Here is a 22,784-nt window from a genome sequence, read left to right as displayed (position 1 = left end):
GAGGAATGAAACTCAGGTCTTCCTTTTGAGGGGCAAATCAGGGTCTGGGGGATCTGGGTGCATGTAAAGGGGGGACCCAGGGGCTCCCTGAGGTGACCAGAGGGCTGAGGGCAAGGAAAGAGTACAGAAGAGGTACTCATAGGGGGTAGTGCTCAAAGAGGTCAGGGGACTTGGGTTAATCATCACGTGGCTCAGAAAAGGCCCTTCCAGTGGGAAGCAGAGTCGGTGTGACAAAAGGGTTTGTGTGACTGAAAAGTCAGGCACAACAGTGTGTCCACAGCGTGGGACTATGCTGGGCACAAAACGGTTTCAACATGTGACTGAGACCCCAGCAAGTGGGAGGTAAGACTCCTCCATGTTGACTTTCTGCACTGATTTCTAGAATCATTTTTCATCTGGACTTCCCTGTTCTCTGGGTTTTGGCTCTCTCCCTCCTTCCCATCTTCCTTCCTGATAGACCCAGAGTACCAAGGGCAAGCTAAATCCCTGGTGCAGGGGTATGTGTGTGTGTGCGTATGTGTGTGTGCACGTGTGAGTCCAGCACTGTGCTTGCTGCCACTCCCACCTCCAGTTTAGCAGGCATGGTGAAGCTTTGGCTTCCTGCCTGTATCCTTGTCCTCCCTTCCCTCTAGTTGTCTGGGCAGCAGGCAGCCCTGCCAATCACAGAGAAGTCAAAACCATTGACCAAGGACCTGGACAAAGATGCTGAGCAAACCGTTCGATTGCTAGGGCAATGTGATACTGAGATCTTCTAGGAGGTGGGGCAAACCATGCCCACACACCACGTGACCCAGTCCCTGGACACTGCAAATAAAGATGCCAACCCCACCCCCACCTCAACCTTCACCCTCTCAGACCGTGTTCCCTAATTTTTGAAACCCTGAGAGCTCCTCCATCTCATCCCTCACCCCAAATCCACTGTCCTTTTTCTTGGCTTCTCATTCCTGCCAGTTCCCTACAGTGACTCTATAGCACGTCAGATCTGACCACTGTGGTACAAGAGACTGGGAGAGTACTGAAGGTACTCTCTGTCCATCTGTTCCCTGCCTCAAATTGTGTTTCCTCTACTTTTCTCTTTTCTAGGTCTCCACTTCTCACTTTTATAGATCTCAGTTCTCCTTTCTCCCTCTTGTATCCTTATTGTCATCTTATTCAAGCCATTATAATAACCATTATCTGCATAATACATTATAATTGACAGCACACTTTCATACCCATAATCTTCACAAAATCCTGTGAAGTTTGGTGTTCCTGTCTCCATGTTTTCTGATGTGAAAACAAAGACTTAGGGTAATCGTAGTAGCTTGTCAAACACCCAGCTAATAATTGCTGGGTAAAGCGGCTTTTATTTATTTATTTGCTTACTTACTTACCTATTGATTGATTGATTGATTGACTGATGACAAAGCTGCTTTCAGTCCTTTCTGGAACAAATAAGAGTTTGAATAAGCAGCTAAGCCAGAGTTGGAAGTCAGACTGCAGTTTCTTTCTCAAATCCAATGTTCTTTCGGCTATACCACACTGCCTCTGTTCTTTTTGCTTTTGTGGTAAGAGGAGGGTTCAGGAGTCTCCCCAGTTCCTCCTCTGTTCCTAACAAAGGAAAGCAGACTCCCCCAACCTGAGTGGGCCTTGGCCATCCAGGCATCTTTCCTTTGTCAGGAGCCTGGGGCCGGGTTGGCAGTGCTGAGTGGAGGGAGCACTCTGATCCCTCCTTTCTTCCTCCTCAGGTTGACCGTCAGCACCACACAGCTCAGCATGGCTCCGCTCCTAGGTGGGCCCCTCCCGCTCTGCCTTGCTTCTCCAAAAGCTAGATCTCACCATGGAGTCCCATTTCTTCTGACCCCATCTGAGTCTACCAGTTTGTTGCCAATGTCTCTGCATCCCATGGACCCCAATCACTCATCTCCAGGTAGCATCTTTAAGTGCCAGATTCCAAGCAGTACTGGCTTAGGCACTGGCCCAACAGAATCATTACACAGCCTCTACCCTCTCAGTGCTAAAAATCCAAGGGAATTGTTGTTTCATTATCGTTACTACTTCATGCGCTCTCCCTCTTGACAGGTCTCCTTTAACCAGCTGATGAAAGGTCTAGAACACCTACCACATTGCAGGAGTTGACAGGTAAGCCAAGTTGCTGTGTGAATATTTTGTTTGGCCTGAATAGTGCTTTTTAGAAATTGAATTTTAGTACTGTTAGACAGAGACTCTGTCAGGTTTGCCCTCGTCTCCACCATGCCTTACCGCCTTACACTTGGCCCACTTGACATCCTTATGTTGCCTGACTAGCCTTGAGTTTTTCAACCCTACAGAGTATCTATCATGGACTCATTCAGTGATGGTTTCCCTTTATTCCCTTCTATCAGAGCAACCTGCCCTAGTAAACCATAGGCTTCTGCTTCTCAAGTGTGCCACTGACCATGAGTCTGTCCTCTTAGGTCTGCGGTGGCCTCTAGGAAGGGGACAGAAGATAGTGCCATTCAGGGGATGGAGGAAGGTCTGTGTTTTCCACTGACACTCAGCTAGAGATCTCTGTCTGTTCTTTTTCCTGAGGACACAAAAGCCCCAACATCCAGTTAACACCCATTCCTGCCCCTGGCCGTGACCCTATATATTCTGGAAATCTCCCCAAACAATAGGTTTGCACCCTAGAATCCTCCTGGTGGCACTACCTCCCCCATCCTTCTGTCCTAGGTGGCTACAGAGAAGAGGGTGCTCATCATTTGCATTCTGGTGGGGCTCTCTGTGAGCATGAGGACCAGTCCAGTGGGTCAGCTTCACTGGGAGGAAAGCAGATGGCAGTGGAGTAGCATGGAAGATAGATCAGTGAGGCGGGTGCTGTCAAACAAAGGGTTTGCACAGGGAATTTTTCTTTTACTCTCATTAATTAGGATCCAGCTGTATGAATGTGGCAAGAGGGGGAAAGAATCCTCTTTCAGAATAACTGTGTATCACTCCATTCAACAACTCACATAGATGGCCTAGTCCAGGGGTCAGCAAACTACACGGGCAGGTCAGTCCAGCCACTGCCTGTTTTTGTTTAAGTCAAGTTTTATTGGAACACAGACATTTGTATTGACATAATGTCCATGGCCACTTTCAGACTACAACAGTAGGTTAAATAGTTCGCAGAGATCATAGGACCCACAAAGCTTAAAATATTTACTCTCTGCCTCTTTACAGAAAAAAGCAGACTCCTGGACCAGTCGTTTGCTACTTAAAGTGTGGTCCTTGCATCAGCAATGTCCGTTTCACGTGGGATTTGTTAGACATGCAGAATCTCAGGTTGCACTCCACACCTCCTGAGTCTTAACGTGCATCTTAGTAAGATTTCCAGGCGGGTTTTTTGAGAAGCACTGGACTAGGTGACCCCAAGTTTCCTCTCAACTCTGTAGCTCTCTGCTCTAAGAATTCACTGAGCAGAAAGTAGATTCCAGCAGTGTTAGATGTAGAAGGAGGCACCCAAGGAGAGCAGGACACTGACCTCAAGGAGCTCACAATTTAGTTCAGTCATTTTCACACCCAGAAGATTTCTTTGGGAGAACTTGTTAAAAGTGTAGGTCTATGGGCTCTCGCCTTCAAAGTCAGATCCAACAGATCTTAACTGGGCCCAGGACTTGCATTTCTAACAAGGATTCTGGAGGATTCTGATGCACACAGCCTTGGGCCACACTAGAGTAACCCCAGTCGTCGTCGTGCCCTCCTTCTTTCCTACTGTCAGGCTCCCTTTGTGGCAGGCCAGATGGACTCCTGCATGGATAACCCAGCCATCTTCTTGCCAGGCCTGGTTGATTTCAAGCCTGTGAGCATGGCCAGGTGAGCCTTCTTTTATGAAAGGTGGTGACTGACCAGATCCGTGGGAGGCTCTGGGAGGAAACATCTGAATCTGTAGTCACAAGGAGCAGGGTGGTGTGGTCTTGCTCACTAAATTTCAGTATACAGAGTCGGTATGAGTATTCCTCAGTTTACGAGCTTGGCTGTTATTGTTGGGTGGTCTACTTATTCTCTTGTTTCAGGAAAGATTAAAGGCAGCTCACAAAGGGTACATAAAATACAAGAAAGCATTCAAACAGGGACTGAAGAGGCAAGGGAAACAAGGGCCAGAGGATGGAATGGGGTCAGGAAAAGGCATCTCTCCAAGATCTGAACTTTCATCTGAGGTGGGCCCCGAGCTCTTCTCAGAGGAGTAGTGGGTGTTGAATGGTCTCCTGCTCTCCGTTGCCCATAATAGGCCTTCACTTATTTAGTGCCTGTTATTTTTTGTCATTCTAGACATTTCCTTGGTCCTCTCCAGCCACTCAAATCCCCCACCCTATAGCTGTTGCTCCAAATCACCTCCCTCTTATTCTTTATCTAAATGGCCATTTTGATCTCCAAGGTCAGCCTGTTAAACCAGTATAGTCAGGTGGGTGAGCAGCTGCCTTGGGAGTGTCACAAAAATAAGAAAGCAGATTCTTGGCTCTGTGTGTAATAGCTCTGATGTAGATTTTGGATAAGGCCCTGGTCCATCCATGTTTTGAAAGATTCTGATGTTCAGCCAGGTTTGGGGAACTCTGCTGAATAAGCCATTGGAGTGGGCCACCGAATAAAGTGGGGGTCTTCCTGTCATCGAAGAATTCCAGCAGCCTTGTGCGTTTAGTGGTGGTCCCGGGTAGAGAACAGCAGGGTTCTTTCTGAGGTACTTTTTCAACTCTCAGATTCCAGGCTTGTAGTGTAATTCATGCAAAGGTATAAATGAGTCTGAAATACTCTTAACCCTGATCCTTTTAATGGATGACTCTCCTTCACCAAAAATGTATCTGCTGCAGTGGATGCTAATTTCAGGCCTTGTGACTCAGTGAAATGAAGGATTTCATACGATGTAGGCGTGGAGATTTCCAGTTGTTCCTTAAATTGGTGGCTCCCAAACTTGGCTGATCTTCAGAGTTGTCTGGGAAGCATTTTAAAAATACAGATTTTTGGGCTCCACTCCAGAGCTACTGAAGCTGACTCTTGGGGTGGGCATGGTACCCAGCAATGGCAGTTTTTAAAATACAAAACTCTCTCCAGGTGATTCTGATGACCAGCCAAGTTTGGAAATCTCGGTTTTAAACCACACAATAAACCCTGTCTCCTCTGCCTTAGGTCTCTAAGGAGTTTCAGAAAGTAGTTTGAGGATAAAAATATAGGAAACGCTTTACAAAATGGGTATGTAACATGTAAAATTTGTTTGTCCTAGGAGTAATGGAGATGAAAAATATAAGAATGTTTCAAGAAGGGATGGAAATTTTGCAGGGATGGAATGACAAGGGGAACTTAGGCCATGTACAGAGGTAACTTTTTGAGGTCCTGCCACAATGGGTAATTCACAGATTATCTCCTAGCAAAGCCAACTACAGAAGATCCCCATTTTTTTAGATACCATGCTTGCACCTAAGCACATAACAAGCCTATCACTCTCATGTCTCATTAACACATTGTTTTGTTTCTGATTAATTTATTCAAGGAATGTTTGTCAGCTCTTAGGTGTGATGCTTCATACCTTACAGCGTGGTTGCCTCAGTAGGAACTGTTATCCCTTGTTCAGGTAGTGAGGGGTTCCCTGTTTGGGGAGATTTCCAGAATATATTTCTAAGAATGTGAAGGGCTTCTGATGAAACCCAAGACTGAAAATAAGGTGGCAGTTTTGACATTTGCTTGAAGGCATTCCTCCATGGGCCTGCAGAGGGTGTGGCTAGCGTGGCCAAGGCAGTGGGCACAAGATGTGCAAGAACAAAGATCCAAGAGATTTCAGGTCTCAGGCTGCAACTTCAAACTTGAGTGTTGGCTTTGCTCTGGGGTTAAATTGCTGAATGTTTTATTAACTCTTGCCTTTGGGATTCTGAGATACAGTGCCCCTATGAGCTCCAAAGCCCATCTCTCCAAGAAGCTGTCGACCTCTGACCCCAGTTCCAACGTGGTCTTTGATCCCGACTCCCACCTAAGGCCCTTCCTTTAGGTCCTTGCAGACAATCCCCCCATGTCTGTCTCTCTGTGGCTTCAGAAATGACCCCATTGAAGACTGGAGTGCAACATTTTGACAACTAACAGAGCAAATGCAGAAACTACAAGAGAAACAGAAAGCTTTGTGCTCAATCCTGCAATTGGTGTAAGATTCCCCCTCCCACCCCGCCCCCTTGGGATTGCTTGCAGCTTCCTGAGGGCCTCTGCTTTCAGATTCTGTTACATCTGGTCTAGATTCCTGGATTGTGTGTCAACTAAAAGATTGCAGATCAAATCCTATTTCCTCATTTCCTTTTTCACTTCCAGATGTTTTATTTCCACCCTGACCCTGTCTCTTAAATCAGTGATCACCAAACATCTAAATCGTCTAGGGCAGTTTCTGTTTAAAGAGCTCTTTTGTATCTGTGTGTAGAAAATATTGAATAGAATGGTGAATTTTATATGTTTAAATTTTGTCTTAATGTCTCTTTTATATGTTTAAATTTCAAATATGGACTTTCAAAAACAATGGGATGGTTTCACTCTGCCATTCTAATCCTCTCCAAAGTTGAGGTGAGCCTTTTAAGCCTCCATACTCCTGAGAATGTGTGAAATCTTGTGTGTGGGTGCATCTTGCTGGTGTTATCTGCCCTTCCTTTGACTCTACAAAAGCCTTAACCAGATCTCTGCCATGCCTAAGCTGGCCATGGGCACTCTATGATATTCTCCTTGACCTTCCTTTTGTGAGATCAGAAGGCAGAATTCCCATATTACACACCAGTTCCTTATCTTTCATCTCCCAGATACTCATCTCTCCTCCTCTCTGCAATTGTTTACTTTCAATCTCCGATTCTCAGATACTGCTTTTACCATTCTTTTTGCTGTAGCCTCTTTATCTGTTTGGCTTGTTGTGTTACACATCTGTACCATTGTAACAGCTGCTTTACTGGTCTGTCCAAAGAACATGAAATGTGCTGTTTAGATCGACAAACTGCAATTAAAAATAGGGGTTGGGGTAGGGAGAAAGTTCTTGGGGGAAAAAAAACCTTTCTGAAAAACCCTTATCCCCAGCTGACAGGAGACCCACTTGCTGTGGCTTCCTCCCCAGAGTCCTGAATGCACCATAGAAATGACCCGAGGGAGGAATGACCTCTCCATTCTTTTTCTTTCAGTTGAGCGCTCAACCCAGCACTCCCTCACAACACACTGGGGACCACCAGTGCTTCCCAGCGGTCACTGACCAGAGCGGGTGCCCTCTGTTGGTGGTTACTAAGTAGTGAATTCCAGGAGCCTCCTTCCTTCCCCAGTTCCTCCGGGTGTCATCACCTCCTCAGCCGGAGGGCCTCAGTGGCTCTTCCTGGAAGAGAGGTGGAAGTGCCACCAAGATCCTGCTGGAATCCTTGATGCCGGCAGCCCATAAGGCTGTGAACCAGGGCATTGTAGCATGTCAGAGGTAGGGAGGATGAAATGAGAGAGATCAGAGTCAGGCAGGGGGTGGGATGGTGTACGTGGAGGAACGGCAAGTCCAGATCCAGAGTGTGGGCTGGTGGCAGAAACCCTGAGGCCCCACCGTTTCTGCCCTGGGAAAGGAGCTGGCATGGGGACACTGCTGTTGCCAGCACAGGGTCACAGTCTGGACGGTTTCCAGGGGACCCTGGGTTCTTCAGCTCCAGACCTAACCCGAGCCCACCTGGGACATCCAAAGCTAACATAGCTTCCAAGAGCCTTCAGTGTGGGGATGGCCCAGGCCATGCAGAGCAGGCCCATCCCGCTGTGGGCCTGCTTCCTGTACCAAGGTCCCTAGCCCAGTGTTCAGACTGTCACTGCCTCATCAAGTGGGATCCCATCCTACTCCCAACACTCTCTTGACGCCTTACTGCTCCGTCTGCTCTTCACCTTCTGCCCTTCAGGAACAGTCTGGGTCCACTCACTGCACCTCTACCAGCTTCCCCATAAACTTAGTTTTAAGGGAATTGTGCCTTCCCTGTGGCAGGGATTACCCAAACTTTCTGAGGGGGCACTGGTCCCAGCCAGGGAGCCAGTGGCCTTTCCCCCAGATGCCTTCTGGGAGTCCTGTGGACATCTGAGAGGGCTCATCAGGAGATCTGTCGTCAAAGCCCCAAGATCACTGCCTTGATAAAGCAAGTCAGTGCCAGGTGTGTGCAAATGTGTTCTGAGGGGGCACGTGCCCTGGATGGGGAATGTCCTGAGGGAGGGAGACTCTACAGGACATGTTAGCATGTGGGGGAATGGGCCGCATATTAAGGGTCATGGTGGGCTTTTTGTTGGTTTACTTCTGTGCTCTTCCGCCAGCATCTTTCTCTGATCTCTGGCCTGTTTTTACTGTAATCTCTTGTATCCTGACCTCTGACCCACTTTCAGCCTGCAGAAAAAGGCTGGGTGGACCTGGTTGACTGGCAAACCCTGGCACCATGGACATCACGGTGGAGTAGAGTGCAGCCACACCTTTGGTGCTGGTGGGACCCCAGTACTGATTTTTTTCCTGATTCTTCCTGATCCAAACCAATGGGCCTGCTGCCCTAATGCTTTCCTACTCCCACCCCATGGGGGTTCCTCCTTCTGTGTCCATTCTGCCCTATCTAAATAGGCATTTCTGTCAAGTGCTCCATCCTTTGAAAACCGCTCAGTCCTGGTCCCCCCACTCTCAGCCCTGTGTGTGTTACTCTGCAGCCTACACCCCATTGCCCCTTCCTCCAGTGCCATTGATATCCCCCAAGCCTAGAACCTTTCCTGCCAAACCTCTCTTCCTGTCCTTAAAATTTCCAGATTTCCGAGATGTCTGTGGCTTTCTCATTGGTGATCACAGTGACATGTTTAACCAGAAGGCCGAGCTCCACAAGCAGGTGGAGTACAGGACTTGGGGAAGTTGTAAAGATGGCTGGTGTGCAGAGGGTGGGAGGAAAGGGGAAGGGCATGGACCGCAGTGGGGCATCTGGAGAAGGAGGATGGGTTAGAGCTCCTGAGGCTCTCAGGCAGCACGGGGAGTGCGGAAAGCTCTGGGTTCACCCCCAAAGCTGCTCTAGCCAGTGCTCTTCCATCACCCGGCTGCACCATCTTGCGCAAAGCGCTTCGCCTCCTAAGACCGCAGGTGTTTTGTTTGTAGACAACGTGCTGTATTACATATCCCCTAAGGCCCTCAGTGTCCAAGTCTACGCATGGAGTTTTTCCTGGCGGGGACTCTCATCTTCTTCCCCAAGACCCCCAGTTCACCTTCTCCCGGGAGGCCTTCCTGACTTCCATCCTGCCATCCTTGACGGAAATGGACACTATGGTCTTCAATTTCACCCTGGATGGTGAGAGGGAAGATGGGAGCAGTGGGGTGAGGGGATGGAGGCAATAGAGTGACTCAGAGCAACTGTCATTTTTCTGGGTGGTAGGGCACCTGCTCAGAGGAAAGGATGGGTTGCATGTCCTGACTGACCCCAAGGCAGCAGGAAGAATGGCTGAGCAGCCAGTCTTGCAAGTCTGATGGCCTGTCCCTCCCTTAGACAACCTGATGGAGGTGCAGATGCTGGTGGAGCAGGTGAAAGGGAAGACCACCAACATCCGGGCCATGGCCCACAGCACTGTGGGGCAGTCCCTGTCGGGGAGGGTCCAGCCTAGCGGAGTGGACTCTGAGAGCCAGTTACAGCAAGGCCTCCTGGAGATGCCACTCCTTTCCCCGCTCTCTCTTCAGACCCTATAGAAGCTCTTTCTGAAGAGTTCTTTCCCTCCATCATCAGCATGATATGGCCACTGCTTTTCTTCAAGTACGAAGGGAACTTCATCGAAGGGAGTGAGAAGGTACTGTATGCAATGAGGGGCTCAGAGAAGGAGGGATTCCTGGAAAGAAGAAAACCCAAGGCTGGAGGGTTAGAAAGCTTTGTCATACTTCCACAAAACCAGCTAGGCAAACTCTTGTGTTACCAAATCATTAGTTTCCAAGGCAATGGGCTACTGTGCTCAGTTCTCTTTAGGAATGTGCAAAACATACAGGGCAGGCCACTGGCCACCTGACACATACTCATCTGTCTTTTGTCACAGGTTAATTATTTATAGTAGAGTCATCCTCACTATCTAAAGTCTTTAAGATATGTGCGTATTTTTGGCAAGTTCTATGCTGAATTCACTGTAGAAAATACTACACTGATACAGTCTCTGTTTACTAATTAAATTATAATCCAGTACAAGCCCTGGTAATAATCATAGAAATAATAATCAGTTTGGGTGCAGTTTGGAGTTTGGAGAGGAATCTGGACACTGAGGTGCTAAGACAGCTCTGTTTTGAGACCCAAGAAGGAAGTTTTTCTTTCTGGTGCTGTTTTCTAACATGACTCGTGCCCACCATCCATGGAGCAGAACCAGGGCCCCAAAGGGTTGTCCTGGAGAGATGTGGTCTTATCCATCATTAAAACCACCTCCTCCAGGAAGCTTCCCAATTTGGCCAGACAATAGCTGACATGCTGCCTTCCCCACACTCAGAATGCAAAGGAAGTCCCTCTCCCCTGAGCAGAGGGTCCATGCTCCTTCCAACGTGTATCTCTGTCTTGGTGTTCACTGGTCACACCCCTTCTTCTTGGCATGCTTTCCCCATTCATCATCTCCTTTGCGATCTTACATTTTCTAAAAAGTCCTCTCCAATTAAACCCACATCATACAGCTTCTTCTTTGTCCTCATTTACTTCTCCAAATTTACAGGGCCTCATTACAGTCACAGTAGCCAATATACATACAGGCCTTTATACTATACAAAATATTTCATATATATTATCTCATTACGTAACAATCTCCTATGGATTTATGTTTAATGTCTCCATAATTGCAATGTATTTTTATTGTAAAAACTTCAGAAAAGACAGAAATCAAAAGAAGGAAAAAAGCAATCGTCCATAATCCATCTTTTTCAAAAAAGCTGCTCTTCAACAAATTTTGTAAAATGGCCCTCTGGACTTCCTTTTTAACTTAACTTGCTTCTCTTCATTTAAAATTATGAACACCTTTCTGTATTAATAGTTCTCTATCATTATTTCTCATGTCAATGTAGTATTCCACTGGGCAGAGCATGGCTTGTTTACCCCCAGCTGACAAACATTGTAGACAGTTTCAATACTATGGCTTCTATTAAAGGGCTGCACTGCATTTTCTTACACACATTTGACTATTTCATTAATATAAGCCCTGGAATAAACCTCCACAAGTGGAATCATCTGGTCAAAGAATGTGTGAAATTTTAAAGGCTTTTTGATACATATGGTCATACTGACTCCCCAAAAGATTTATAAGCAGATAAAGTGTGAAATTGCTTGTTACCCCACACCCTTAAAATCCTGGGTAGAATTGTTTTTAATCTTCACTAATCAGCAAAGTAAAAGAGGCAAACCAAAACAAAGGTATTTTGATGTTTTAATTTATGTTTCTTTAACTACTATGGAGATTAGCTACTTCAAGATATGTATTAGCCATTGAATTATTTTTCCTTTATTGTATTGCTTTTTCCTATCTTGGGGATAGTCACCCATTCTTTTTTGGGGTGTTTTTTTTTTCTTACTGATTTGTGAGAGGGAGTGTATATAGGAATGACAGTAGCTTTTTTTTTTCCTAGTCTGTAATTTCCCCCAGCTTATTACCTTTTATCTCTATGGTTTTGATGTACAGACCTTTTATTTACACTTTTACATAGTCAAATCTATCAATATTATGTGTGTGTGTGTGTGTGTGTGTGTGTGTGTGTGTGTGTGGTTTTGTCTTTTGATTGATTCCAGTTTTTATCTTTCTAAATGTATTGAAATTACTTAAAATAAGAGGGCTTTCATTAGGGCTTGTATATCTTTAGTCTTAGAAATTTTTTAATGTAAACTCCTCCCACACTTCTACTTAAAATTTCAAACCTACAAAAAAATTGTAAGAAGAATACAATAAATACCCATGTACTTTTCCCTGGATTCACCAGTTATTCACATTTTGCCACATCTGCTTCATCTCTCTTTTCCCCTGAATCATTTGAGAGGTAATTAGAGATACCATGACACTTGACACAAATTACTGTGTCCCTCTAAAAGCAAGGACATTTGCCTTCATAACTACAACATAATTATCACACTCAGGAAAATAGCAATGATTGCAATATTGTTATCTAATATATAGACCATGTCCAAATTTCCCCAATTATCCTTGAATTGTTTTTATTTTCCAGATCTGTGGTCTAATCAAGAATAATGCACTGCATTTAGTTATCAGGTCTTCCTGGTCTCCTTTGATCAAGATGAATTCCTCCGCTGTTTTCATGTCTGTCATACTGATATTGATATTTTAGAAGTCATTATTCATTTTAATCCTCAAAAGGAAAGCTCATCAAGCTGGCACCTTGTATCCCTGGGACATATCCACATTAGTATTTGAACACTCTTTGCTGTGTTTCTTTTTGCAAAAAAAAAAAAATACCCTTTTTTCTTACAAAAAAGGAGCATACTACACTCTTGTACCTTGAATTTTTGCTTAACAAGATATCCTGAAAAATCACTCCATTTCAGTTTATAAATCTCTTCTTCATTATGGTTTATGTGTATGTGTATGTACAACAGTCATCACCTATGCAGGAGAGCAAAAATGTTGCCCCAGGTTCACTTTGTACTTTCCCTGGCTCCAGCCCTACACTCAGTCATTTTCCAGGGAGCTCTGGTTGTGTTAGTGGGGATTGGTACAGTAGTCCCCCTTATCCGTGGTTTCACTTTCCAAGGCTTGAGTTATTCACTCTCAATTGCCTCCCAGAAGCAGAAGGTCCTCCTTCTGACATAGTGTCCTAAGGTCAGTAGTGGCCTAACGCTGTATCACAATGCCTACATCATTCACGCGGGTCTCACTGTACTAGTCATTGCATCACGCAGGCATTTTATCATCTTGTATCATCACAAAAAAAAGAAGAGTGAGTACAGAACAATAAGATAATTTGAGAGAGACCACATTCACCTTTTATTACAGCATATTGTTATAATTGTTCTGTTTTATTATTAGTTATTGTTCATCTCTAACTGTGCCTAGCTTATAAATTACACTTTATCATCGGTTAGTCTGTATAGGAAAAAAAACATAGTCTATACAGGGTTCAGTACTATCCACAATTTCAAGCATCCGCTGGAAATCTCAGAACACATTCCCTGTGGGTGAGGTGGGGGCTGCTGTATTGAGAAGCCTAGGTGCTAGGTGTGCACACTGCCCCTGGTGTGCCTTTACCCCTAAGCCCTTTCAGTACAAGGAACCAGGAAATATGTATGTATTTTTCACACACGTACATATATTACACAAATATGTATGTTTATATGTTCTCTCCCTCCTTCCTGTTCGCCCCTAGGGAAACATTGGTTTCCGACATCATCAGTATACTTACCCCTTTGCTCAGTCCTACAGCAAATGCTGGTTTTGGAATCGCTATTCTAATACCATGATCATCAACAAATTTAGCAAAAAGAGTCAAGACTTCCTTGCAGGTCTTTTTGACCTTTGATCACATCCCGGTGAAGATACATAGTCAAAGTGTTCAAAAGTCATTTGGATTAAATTTTTTTCTCTCTGATGGTTATGTTATCAAGAGGTCCATCAAGAGGTTATCGTTAGGTCCATTTATTTTTATTTGTTTTCAATTTTAGAATTTTTCAGTTTCTGATCTAATTTTATCTTTTGAATATGTGAAACATAGTGTGGTTTAAAAGTCAGAACTGTATGAAAAGATGTCCCATTCCTTTCCCTGTTCCTTCCATTTCCACTCATCCCTCCAGATAACTAATTTCACTAGTTACTGACTTACCCTCCTGTGTTTCTTTGTGCAAAGAAGTGTGTGTGCGTATGTACTTTGCACTTATTTTTTATATAAGAGGCAGTGATATATACTCTTTTGCACTTTAACAGAATATCCTCAGAGAACCCCACTTTGGCTTATAGAGCTCCTCCTCGTTATTTTTCACGTGCGTGTGCTCATTCACGTGCAAGAGTCACTTGGGCAGTCTCTTATGTAGGGCGTTTGGTTGTTTCCAATGTTTTGTTATCACCAATAATGATGCAATGAATACGAATATAGTTTTATAATGTTAGAATATGTCTTTTGGGTAAATTCCTAGAGATGGGCCAAAGGATAAATATAGATGTAATTTTGTAAGATATTGCAAAAGATCCCCCCATAAGGGTTGTACCATTTTGCTTTTTGTAGCAGTAATTTATGAGAATGCTGACTTCCCTACAGTCTCTAAGAGTATTGTCAAACTTTTGAATTTTTGCCAGTTTGATAGATGAGAATTTCTATTTCCATGTAGTTTTTCATTTATATTCCATTTATTATGAAGTTGAGCACCTTTGCACATGCTTAAGAGTCCTTAGTAAAGCTTTTTATTTGTGAACTGTGTATTCCTGTAAATAAGTGAAACACTCATTTTCTAATGAAATTGTGGTCTTTATGACCCCTTGATTTGAGTTCTTCATAAATGAGATATTAGTCCTTCCATAAATATTTTCTTTGGGTTTTAACCATGGGAAAGTCATTGTTTTAATTTTTCTGGGGTAGAACTTATCAATCTATCTTTCATTGAACCTGGATCTTGAGTCCCAGAAAGCTTTACACCACCCCCAGTTTGTAAGAACCCTGTGTTTTCTCCTAATACATGTTTTGTTCTAGTAAAAATTATTTTTTCTCTCTTCTTTGTTTCTTGTTCTTTTCTTCCTCTTTCTCTTTCTTTTCCTTCTTTCCTTACACTTAGATCTTCAATTCATTAAAGTTTATTCTTGTGTATGGAGTGAGGTATGAATCCAATTTTATATTTTTCTAAAAGACTATCCAATGTCCCGATACCTTTTTAGAGTTCATCTTTCCTGAGTGATCAGAGATGCTGCCTGTGTCAGATACTCAGGCCTCATGTGCACTGGTTCATTTCTGGACTTTGTGTTCTGTTCCACTGGTCTGTGTATTGATGTGTTGGCACTATCCTGTTTAAATATAGAGGCTTTATGGCATTTAATATGGTACTTAAGGATTTTCCCCAGTAAAATTGCTGCTTTTTTTTCCATGTGAACTTTAAAATGAATGTGTCTAGCTTCAAATTATGTAAATGTAAAAATGTTTTTGTGGTAATGGTAGGTAACGATGTAAGTGGTTAGTGACAGCAACACACCTAGCTTTGACTGATCTCTGCCACAGGGCAGTCTGACATGCAGCCTATGGCATCAGTACTGCATACTAGCCAGCTCCACTCAAACTGGTCAGATTTCTGTTCTAACTCAGCACCCAGTGTCCTTGTCTGTCACTTACTAAGTATTTTTAATATACCCACTGCCGGGGTGGGTGTGGTCAATTATTTCTGGAGTCCAGAATAAGGAGGTAAATGTAACAGCAGCCTCTTTCCTCAGTCTGGCTAGGAGCAAGTAATTAATCTTCTCAATTCCTTTACTAGACTCCTGTTGCCCTCAAAGTGCAGTAATAGATGTTATATGTGCAAGACATGAGGGATAAGGAGTGGTAGTTAGAGTTACAGTGCCATGTATTCGTACAACGTTTTAGTTTTTGATGTGCCTCCACATACGGTCTCTCATTCATCCAGGAGATGACTGTGACATGACAGGAGATCCCCCCATCATTGAATCAGAAGACCTGGCTTTAGGTCCTGATTCTGTATTTCACTATCACATTAGCTTATTCAAGTTATCTACTTCTGACCTCTAGTTTCCACACAGGTAGAAAAGGGCATAGAGAAACCTATTTCATAGGGTTGTTGTAAGGATGGAATGAATTCATTTTTCCAAGGACGCATATTGATCAGTAAACATGTGTCAGCCATTATCAAAAAGACTGGCTCTGGAGTAGAACAAGACACCGTCTCTGCTCTCAAGGAGACATTGGTTTAGTGGGATGAATCCAGGATCTCCAACTCCTCCTGTTTGGTACCTAGGGAGCAAAAGGAAAGTTCTGGTAAGAGCAAAACCCTACTAAGGAAGGACTCAGGGAAGATATCTGCTTACCAGATGTCAAAAGCACAAATGTGTGAAGCCATCAGGTTTGCCTGGGACAGTACTGGTTTACAACCACTGTCCTAATACTTAAACCCTGGGCTGGTCAAATTAATTCTGTCTGCGTTTTGGTTCCTGATTTTTGATCCCCGTGCACCGTGCTGCTCTACCTCTAAGTTTTGATATCCCTGTATGTCTGCCTTGTTTAGACGTTCCAGCATGAGCTTAGCACCAAGAGGATGCCGAAATCGTGAGTACACAGGCCCACGTGGCTCTTGGGAAGATCATTCAAAACCACTTGCTGGACGTCCGTTTGGCAGCTCCAAGCTCCTCTGGCGGGCACTGGCCTTGCTGCAGGTAGGACATAATGGCTCAGGGCTGGGCGGGGCCCAGCCTCAATGCTCAGGCTGTCACAGGAGGGTATTTTACAGAGTATTCAGATGAGTGGGGGTGAGGACTGACTTTTCTCCTGCGCCTCTCCTTCTCCTCCTGTCAGAGTCATCCCCTCCTCTAAGGAGTATGTGCGCATGCATGGGTGTGTATTTGTGAAATTATAACTAGGCAAAATTCCTTCAGTTACAAATATATGACTAAAGAAATCCAGTTCGTTCTGGTTTCAGTCAAACAAGGCAAATGACTGGCTCATACAACTGAACAGTTACCGTAGGGTAGCTAGTTCCTGATATTCAAAACAACGAGCTCCAGAATGTGAGCTCTTAGCCCTCTTTCCTCTATGCTGCTCTCATTCTCCAGCAGGTGTTCTCCATAGGTGGCGAATTGGCCACCCAGCAGTGCCAGCCTAGCATGCTACCCAGTCAGCAGCCTGAGAGGAAGGAGAGTGGATCTGTCACTGTGAGTTCTGCAAATCCATGGGAAGGGCTCTCATTGGCTTGACTTGGTTCACATGCCCATCCCTGAGCCAATCACTATTCTTTAGGGAAAGTCCTGCTCCGCCCAGGCCTGGTGCACGTACTCTCCCCTCACGAAGGCAGCGGAGGAAGGGGTAGGAAGGCCTCTCAATCAAACAGCATGGCCTGCGGAAGGAGGAGGAATGGATGCTGAGAAGACAGCATGCCAGGTTGTCGTGAAAGTAGGGGTTGCTAAGATTTCACAAATCAAAATACAGGACACTGGTTAAATTTGAATTTCAAGAAATAGTTTTTTTAGGGTAAGTATGCCCCTTGCAATATTTGAGACATATATATTTTTCATTATTCACCTGAAACTTCTATTTAACTAGATGTCCTGTATTTTTATTTGCTAAATCTGGCAAAGCAACCTTATGTAAAAGGAATCTATCAATAAGCATTTAGTGAGCACCTCCAGGTCCCTTAACAGCCTTCTCACATGAGTAGGACCAACCAGCCAGGAAAAAACATGCTTTCTGCTCGCCTAGTTCCTGGGGCTGGGATAGGCAGAGGGAGCCAGAGACATGTGTGACCCAGGCTGTGCCATCCCAGACTGGCTTATCTAATGGAAGAGAGACAAAACTAACACTTAAAACAGGGGATTAAGTGTCAAACAGCATGATCCTTTCTGAAGTCCAGTAGAACTTCAGAGAAGGTAAGGTCCATATGTACTATAGCAAAACCGAAGGCTCCATGAAAGAGGTGATATTTGAGCTAGGCTAGTGATTATGATGTGGATAGGTGAAGGACAGAAGGGCATTCTTGCCAGGATGAACTTTAGCAAAGGCCCAGAAGGTGGACGAGGCATGATATGTGGGGCACACAGATCGGACCTCACTGGAGAGTCACTTTACAGAGTAGTGTGGGATTATGAGGGAGCGGGAAGAGGAGTGATTGTAGAAGCCTGGAAGCCAGACAGGAATTTAGACTTGCCAAGCCTAGCCTGTGCTGTCCAAATGGTAGTAACCAGCCACCTGTGGCTATTGAGCCCTTGAAATGTGGCTGGTGTGACTGAGGAACTGAACTTTCAATTTTATCTAAGAAACTGAAGCCATGTAATTTCTTTCATTAAATGAAACTTGTTTTGCTAGAACTGTATTTCACTTTTACATTGAAATTCAGCACCTAAATTGAGATGTGCTGTAATTGTAAAATACACACTGGATTTCAAAAACATAGTACAAAATATTTTAAAATATCTCACTAATAATTTTTAATATTGTTTACATGTAGGAATAATATTTTGGATATATTGGATTCAATAAAACATGATTAAAATTTATTTCACCTGTTTCTCCTTTAATGCAGTGTTGGGAAATGTTAACTCACATAGTGGCTCACATTATACGTCTACTGGACAGTGCTGAGCAAGACAGAGGGAAGGGTGGGGACAAAACACAAGTGCCGTTTGCAGAGGAGCAGCCTCGGCCACAGTGTAAATGGCTATGGTTAGAGAGGAAGTTGAAGGGAGTGAGTTCAAGTTTAAGATTACCAAACTGTGGGGTTGGTGAGACATAGCTGAAAATGTGAACAATTTGCCATTAATGCTCCTGTTTAACCCAGCCAGTCAAGGCCCACTGCCAACCCTTTACTCCGATTTTTCTTTACCCTTGGGGATTGTGAGTTTGGGATTACCTACAGGGACAAATACTTTACAGCCTGGACAGCCAATCTTCGGGACCCCAGCTACCCACTCTCTGGCTTCTTTCTCCTCCCTTGACTTCACTCTCAGCCCTCCTACCTTCTAGCTCAACCCCAACCTCACCTCTTCTTCCCCAGTGGTTCTCTGGACAGCCCCAGGCTTGACGCACCGAGAGCCTCCTCCAGGTGATCCACTTCCCACAGCCACGGTCGGATGATATTCGGGCTGCTCCCATCTTCTCCCACATCCATGTTGCACAGGAGAAGGAACAGGTATCCTGCAGACTCCTAGTCATTCAGCAAACACGTACCGAGTGCTCTCAGTGTGTTGGGAACTCTGCTTGGCACTGGATTTACAAAGCTTATTGAGCTCTGCCAAGGAGCTCCGTGTCCATGGGGGAGACATGATTGTGACAAGTAGTCACAAAGACATGAAAAAGGTACCACAGGAGTGCAGAAAAGGGGTCTTCATTTCTGCCTCGGAGGGGAGTCAGGAAAGAGAAGAAAGGATCTTTGAATTGCGTCTTGAAGGATAAGTTGGAGTTTTCTGGGTCAGGGTGAAGGCATGTTTCTGCTTATGACCACCTCGTTAAAATTTTTGGTCTTACTATCTCCCTTCTATTCTTTTTTTTTTTGGTATCAATATAAAATCACATGGGCAACATTGTGGTTACTAGATTCCCCCCATTATCAAGTCGCCACCACATATCCCATTACATTCACTGTCCATCAGGGTAATAAGATGCTATAGAGTCACTACTTGTCTTCTCTGTGCTATACTGCCTTCCCCGTGCCCCCGCTACCTTATGTGTGCTAATCATAATATCCCTTATTCCCCTTCTCCCTCCCTTCCTATCCACCCTCCCCAGTCCCTTTCCCTTTGGTAACTGTTAGTGCATTCTTGGGTTCTGTGAGTCTGCTGCTGTTTTGTTCCTTCCGTCTTTTCTTTGTTCTTATGCTCCACAGATGAGTGAAGTCATTTGATACTTGTCTTTCTCTGCCTGGCTTATTTCACTGAGCATATACCCTCTGGCTCCATTCATGTTGTTGCAAATGGTAGGATCTATTTTCTTCTTACAGCTGAATAATATTCCATTGTGTATATGTACCACATCTTCTTTATCCATTCATCTACTGATGGACACTCAGGTTGCATCCATTTCTTGGCTATTGTAAATAGTGCTGTGATAAACATAGGGGTGCATATGTCTTTTTCAAATTCGGCTCCTGCATTCTTAGGGTAAATTCCTAGGAGTGGAATTCCTGGGTCAAATAGTATTTCTATTTTGAGTTTTTTGAGGAACCTCCATACTGCTTTCCACAATGATTAAACTAGTTTACATTCCCACCAGCAGTGTAGGAGGGTTCCCCTTTCTCCACATCCTGACCAACATTTGTTGTTGTTTGCCTTTTGGATGTTGGCCATCCTACCTGGTATGAGAGATAATATCTCATTGTGGTTTTAATTTGCATATCCCTGATGATTAGTGATGTGAAGCATCTTTTCATGTGCCTGTTGGCCATCTAAATTTCTTCTTTGGAGAAGAGTCTGTTCAGATCCTGTGCCCATTTTTTAATTGGCTTATTTGCTTTTTGTTTGTTGAGGTGCATGAGCTCTTTATGTATTTTGGATGTCAACCCCTTATCTGATATGTCATTTATGAATATATTCTCCCATACTGTAGGATGTCTTTTTGTTCTACTGATGGTGTCCTTTGCTGTACAGAAGCTTTTTAGTTTGATATAGTCCCACTTGTTCACTTTTGCTTTTCTTTCCCTTCCCCAGGGAGATATGTTCATGAAGAAGTTGCTCATGTTTATGTCCAAGAGATTTTTGCCTATATTTTTTTCTACGAGTTTTATGGTTTCATGACTTACATTCAGGTCTTTGATCCATTTTGAGTTTACTTTTGTGTATGGGGTTAGACAGTGATTCAGTTTCATTCTCTTACATGTAGCTGTCCAGTTTTGCCAACACCAGCTGTTGAAGAAGCTGTCATTTCCCCATTGTATGTCCATGGCTCCTTTATCATATATTAGTTGACTATATGTGCTTGGATTTATATCTGGGCTCCCTATTCTGTTTCACTGGTCTATGGGTCTGTTCTGGTGCCATATTGGATTGTCTTTTTAATGTTGAATCTTATGAGTTTTTTTAATGTATTTCAATGTTAATCCCTTATTGAATATATATATTATCTAAGGACATTACTGTTAGGCTGGAGGAAGGAAAAACAAGGACATGCAAACAGAACAGAGAGATGCCATAGGGGGAGAACAGACCAGACCCCAAGGTCCGTGCCTTATATGGGAAGGAGACAGCTCTTCCTGAATTCCATCCTTCTGATGTGCCAACTAAGACCTGGATGTCAGCCTCCTCCCTCTTGGAAGGAAAAAAGGTTTCTAGTTGTCTATTATGTCACCTTTAGCCAATCATACCTCTCCACACCCCCTAGGATAGCTTGCCCACTCCTCCCCCTCCTAATCCCTTATAAGCCCCCACCTCCCTGACCGGGTATGACTTCCCCGGCCTGTAATACCCAGACTGTGGAACATCACCCGGGAGTTGCACTCAAATAAACTACCTGGCCCTTTGTTGCCTCTCTTCGCCTGCTTATTTTGGCTAAAATTTAACTTAGAATTACCACTCTAACACCACCTTTTTAAAATTAAAGTATCATTGATATACAATCTTATACTGGTTTCAAGTGTACAACACAGTGGCTCAACAGTTATTCATCTTATTAAATCCTCACCCCCTCTAGTGCCGTTACTGTCTATCAACATAGAAAGATGTTACAGAATCATTGACTGTATTTTCCATGCTGAACAACCATTCAAGACCACTTTTATTTTCAGTTTGAAGGTTTCTGGCTATATGAATATAAATTAGAATTCCACACCACTATGAGGATAGACTCTTGGTTAAAATTCTCAGTGAAGGCTTTTTTGTTTCCCTACCCAGAGCTCAAGCTTTCTTGTGTGCTGGGCAAACTGTCTTTCTAGCCACCTTTTTACTGATTATGTAGCAATTTGAGAATCCTGGCTTTTTTCCACAGGGGTCTCAGTTCTAAATACCCACTTTACACAGGCATTGTTGTTTGTCCCAGCCTTGTTGTTAACCATGGGCCCCCAGTGACACTGGAAATGACCCAGGGAACTGAAGTTAACAGCTGGCTTTCTACTTTTTTTCACTTCTCTCCGTATTTTTGGCCTGGAGATTTTTCTTCTTCTTTTAGAAGGAGCTCATATTTGCATTTAAAAGGATATATGTGTATTTTATTCAGCATTTCCACATGTTTTGTAATGGGAGATTGATATCCATGATATGTAGAGAGAATTTGAGGTAAATATATAGGAAGATCATTTGTAAATGTATTAACCTGTATTTTACCATCAGTTTCCCTTTTGCTCCTTGTTTTTAATCCATGGCCCATCATGGGCACAAATTCAATAATATATGAGTAAGCATAAAAACACTTGAAAACTGCCTGGAAGCCAGAACCACCAGTGCAGCCAGGGTGTTCAACTGTAATGAACTGAGCTAACCTGACAGTCAGTAAAACTGATCTTCATTGTGTCTGTTCACAGTCTATTTAGTCAGTCCTACTGATAAGCTCTTTAAAGTTAGGCCTAAGATACCTGGCACTCTGTTTTACTTCCCTCACTCTAATAACTGTCTCTGAGTTCAGTCTCTGTTCTTACTGGTTTCCTTACCAGTACTTTAAGAGCACTTCAGTTACACTGACATTCTCCTTTGCACCCAGCTCCTCAGGACTCCCTATGGAGTCCCTATGGAGTCACTGTGGTCAATGGAAAGGAGCCTTCAACAAATCATCAGACACCTGGAAAGTGCAAGGTCAGGGAATGCAGTTACTGGGTGTGGATTGAAAATGTCAGAGCTTTTAAGGAGGAGAAAGGAATGGAAGAGAATAGAGTGGGGAGGGAGAGAGAGTGAGTGAGAGTAGGAGCGAGAGTGAGAGGAGAGCGGGAGTGAGAGCGAGAGCGGGAGCGAGAGCGAGAGGGAGGAGAGGAGAGGTAGCTCATTTGGGCAGCTGGGGAGAGTTCCGGGCTCAAGGGCATGATTGGAATGGAGACAAAAGTCCTCCTTTGTCCTGGTGGAGGCCACCTTTTTTGCTGTCATTCTCTCTCAGGCCAAACTAGTTTGCATTGGAAATAGCTGGTACCTTCTCCTTTGCTTCCCTTTTCCTACTCCAAAGCAAATGGAAACTTTTCTCTTTACTTCTTGGATGGAGTCTTTGGGAACTGTATTCATGTGAACCACAGAGT

The 22,784-nt window shown here is 44.0% G+C and overlaps 1 protein-coding gene across 1 annotated transcript; it reads left to right on the top strand.

Annotated features, from left to right (window-relative positions):
• Window positions 1-289: 289 nt before the first annotated feature.
• Window positions 290-18,863, top strand: GCKR (glucokinase regulator). The gene is given in 22 exon segments (XM_017650608.3): window positions 290-329; window positions 332-342; window positions 633-785; window positions 962-1,021; window positions 2,062-2,090; window positions 2,092-2,121; window positions 2,436-2,494; window positions 2,702-2,742; window positions 3,719-3,813; window positions 6,020-6,090; window positions 6,093-6,124; window positions 7,293-7,411; window positions 8,016-8,114; window positions 8,341-8,435; window positions 8,746-8,818; window positions 9,172-9,272; window positions 9,468-9,581; window positions 9,668-9,762; window positions 16,155-16,185; window positions 16,188-16,259; window positions 16,262-16,302; window positions 18,633-18,863. Coding segments are annotated over 22 exon segments (1,692 nt in total).
• Window positions 18,864-22,784: the final 3,921 nt, after the last annotated feature.

The sequence above is a fragment of the Manis javanica genome, chromosome 1 (assembly GCF_040802235.1).
Source record: "Manis javanica isolate MJ-LG chromosome 1, MJ_LKY, whole genome shotgun sequence".
Classification (NCBI taxonomy): Eukaryota; Metazoa; Chordata; class Mammalia; order Pholidota; family Manidae; genus Manis; species Manis javanica.
Note: the sequence above shows the minus strand (reverse complement) of the source record. Positions and strands in the feature narration are given on the sequence as shown.